Source organism: Pterocles gutturalis, unplaced genomic scaffold, assembly GCF_000699245.1.
Source record: "Pterocles gutturalis isolate BGI_N339 unplaced genomic scaffold, ASM69924v1 scaffold45599, whole genome shotgun sequence".
Lineage (NCBI taxonomy): Eukaryota > Metazoa > Chordata > Aves > Pterocliformes > Pteroclidae > Pterocles > Pterocles gutturalis.
This window is the reverse complement of record NW_010137403.1, coordinates 2,393-4,184: the sequence shown is the minus strand read 5'-3', so window position 1 is coordinate 4,184 and position 1,792 is coordinate 2,393. Positions and strand designations below refer to the sequence as shown.

At 44.5% G+C, this 1,792-nt stretch overlaps 1 protein-coding gene across 1 annotated transcript; it reads left to right on the top strand.

Annotated features, from left to right (window-relative positions):
* The first annotated feature begins 244 nt into the window (after positions 1-244).
* NCMAP (noncompact myelin associated protein) lies at positions 245-1,182 on the top strand. Its single transcript, XM_010082600.1, has 3 exons — positions 245-329; positions 467-551; positions 1,041-1,182. Exons 1-3 carry the CDS (start codon positions 245-247, stop codon positions 1,180-1,182), a joined length of 312 nt encoding a protein of 103 aa, XP_010080902.1.
* Positions 1,183-1,792: the final 610 nt, after the last annotated feature.

The following is a 1,792-nucleotide window of genomic DNA, read 5'->3' as shown; positions in this document are numbered from 1 at the left end:
TGAGCAGCGTATATTCCAAGGCAAATTGCTGAAGCCTAGATTGTAGCAGAATCTCCACTGATTTCAGCAGGGCTGGATTTTCGTCACTAAGAAAATACGGAAAACCTCCGTTCAGTGAGCCTGCACCTAGTGAGCCCTGAATCCTCAATGGGTTGTTGCCTAATTATCCCTGAACTGGGCTGTCAAATTTTGGTCAATATTTTCTGAACTCACTCTTCATCTTTTCTTCTGTAGCCGAATCAAGATGACGACAGCTGCCCCGCCGATCAATAACACCCAGTTCTCAGCAAACGTGACCACGGTGTCTCAAGAACAGAGTCTCTATCAAAGTAAGAGAAGTAGTAGGGTGGTGGCTTCTTTTTTTTTTTCTTTTTAAATGGACCTTGAACTTAGCAAACTTCAAACAATACAATTACAACTTTGTAAATAAGGTTTTTCTTTTTTTTCCTTTCTGTTTCCCTGCTAGGTTCTGGAGCAATAGTTGCTGCCATCGTCGTAGGAGTGATTATTATTTTTACAGTGGTTCTGCTCATATTGAAAACATACAACAGGTACGTGGCCAAGTCCTGTACTTCCCTACGGCGAGACTCACGGTTAGGTGTGCTCTCATCTAACAGACCATTGCTTTGGGTTGCTGAAAACTTCCAGGAGAAACCAAACTATAAAGTGCTTGACTGAAGTGTTTGGAATCTCACCATCAGTGAGATTAATTTGCCAGGAGGTGGAAAGAGGTTCTTGATGGAGGATGTTTGATGGGAGCTCTTTTTAGGGATTCCTGTAGGTCTGCTGTGTGCATCAAAGCTGCCGGACAGGAGCTGGATTTCTCACTTTTCAGGGCATTGAGTTGGATTTATGTGCTCTAGAAGCACTGACTTGCAATTTAATATCTTTGGGAAGAAATCCCAGCTTGTACTGACCTTTCAGTAGCTGTTCGATGTGACCTGCTTCCGCGGGAACCTTCCCGATACGTACCACGGGAGCACCCACCCCGCCTGCCAGCCCTGGTGACGATTTCCCTGATTTCTCTTTTCCCTTTACAGACGCATGAGAGTGAAGCGGGAGCTGGAACCCAAACCCACCAAACCAGCAATGCCGCCCGCTTTCGGGCAGAACAGCACCAGCATGGCTCCACATCCTACCGTGACCTTCATACCCGTGGATATCCACGTGCAGAACAGATAACTGGGACCGCTCGTCCTCCCGGTGAGATAAGGGAGATGGAATCCGTATCTACCTGGAGCTGGGACTCCTCGGACACTGCATTTGGAATAGCGATGAGCCGTTATTTTGTCTATAGGTTGTAATTAATCCTGCTTTCTCTCCTTGTGAGGAAAAATAAAAAGGTCTGGACACTTTTTGTATGCCTGAGATCAGCTGCTGGAGGCATACAGATCACCAGGAACGCAGCGAGCCTCTTCCAGAGCTCTGGGTATGGAGAGACCGAATAAAGCAAGGTCGTTCGTTGGAAGAAGAGATGCACACTCAGATTTTGTGGAGTTTTTTCTTACTTGGAGAGTTTGAGCTTTTTCTCCTCGGCAATGACTGATGCTAAACTGGAAGAAAACTTTGGACATGCAAGCTACAGCTCAGGCTGAACCCGAGGTTGTTCTTATTTACATGAAACAGGTTTGTAGTCGTTTTATACACAATGGATAGTACAGGAAATATCAAATTGTATTTATCTTACTCATCTTTCATGTTTCTAATGTCACACATGTATGGTTTGAGATAAAAAAGTTACTTTTTATTTCCAAGTATTTTAAAAATCTAACTATAAACTTGGCAACCGGTC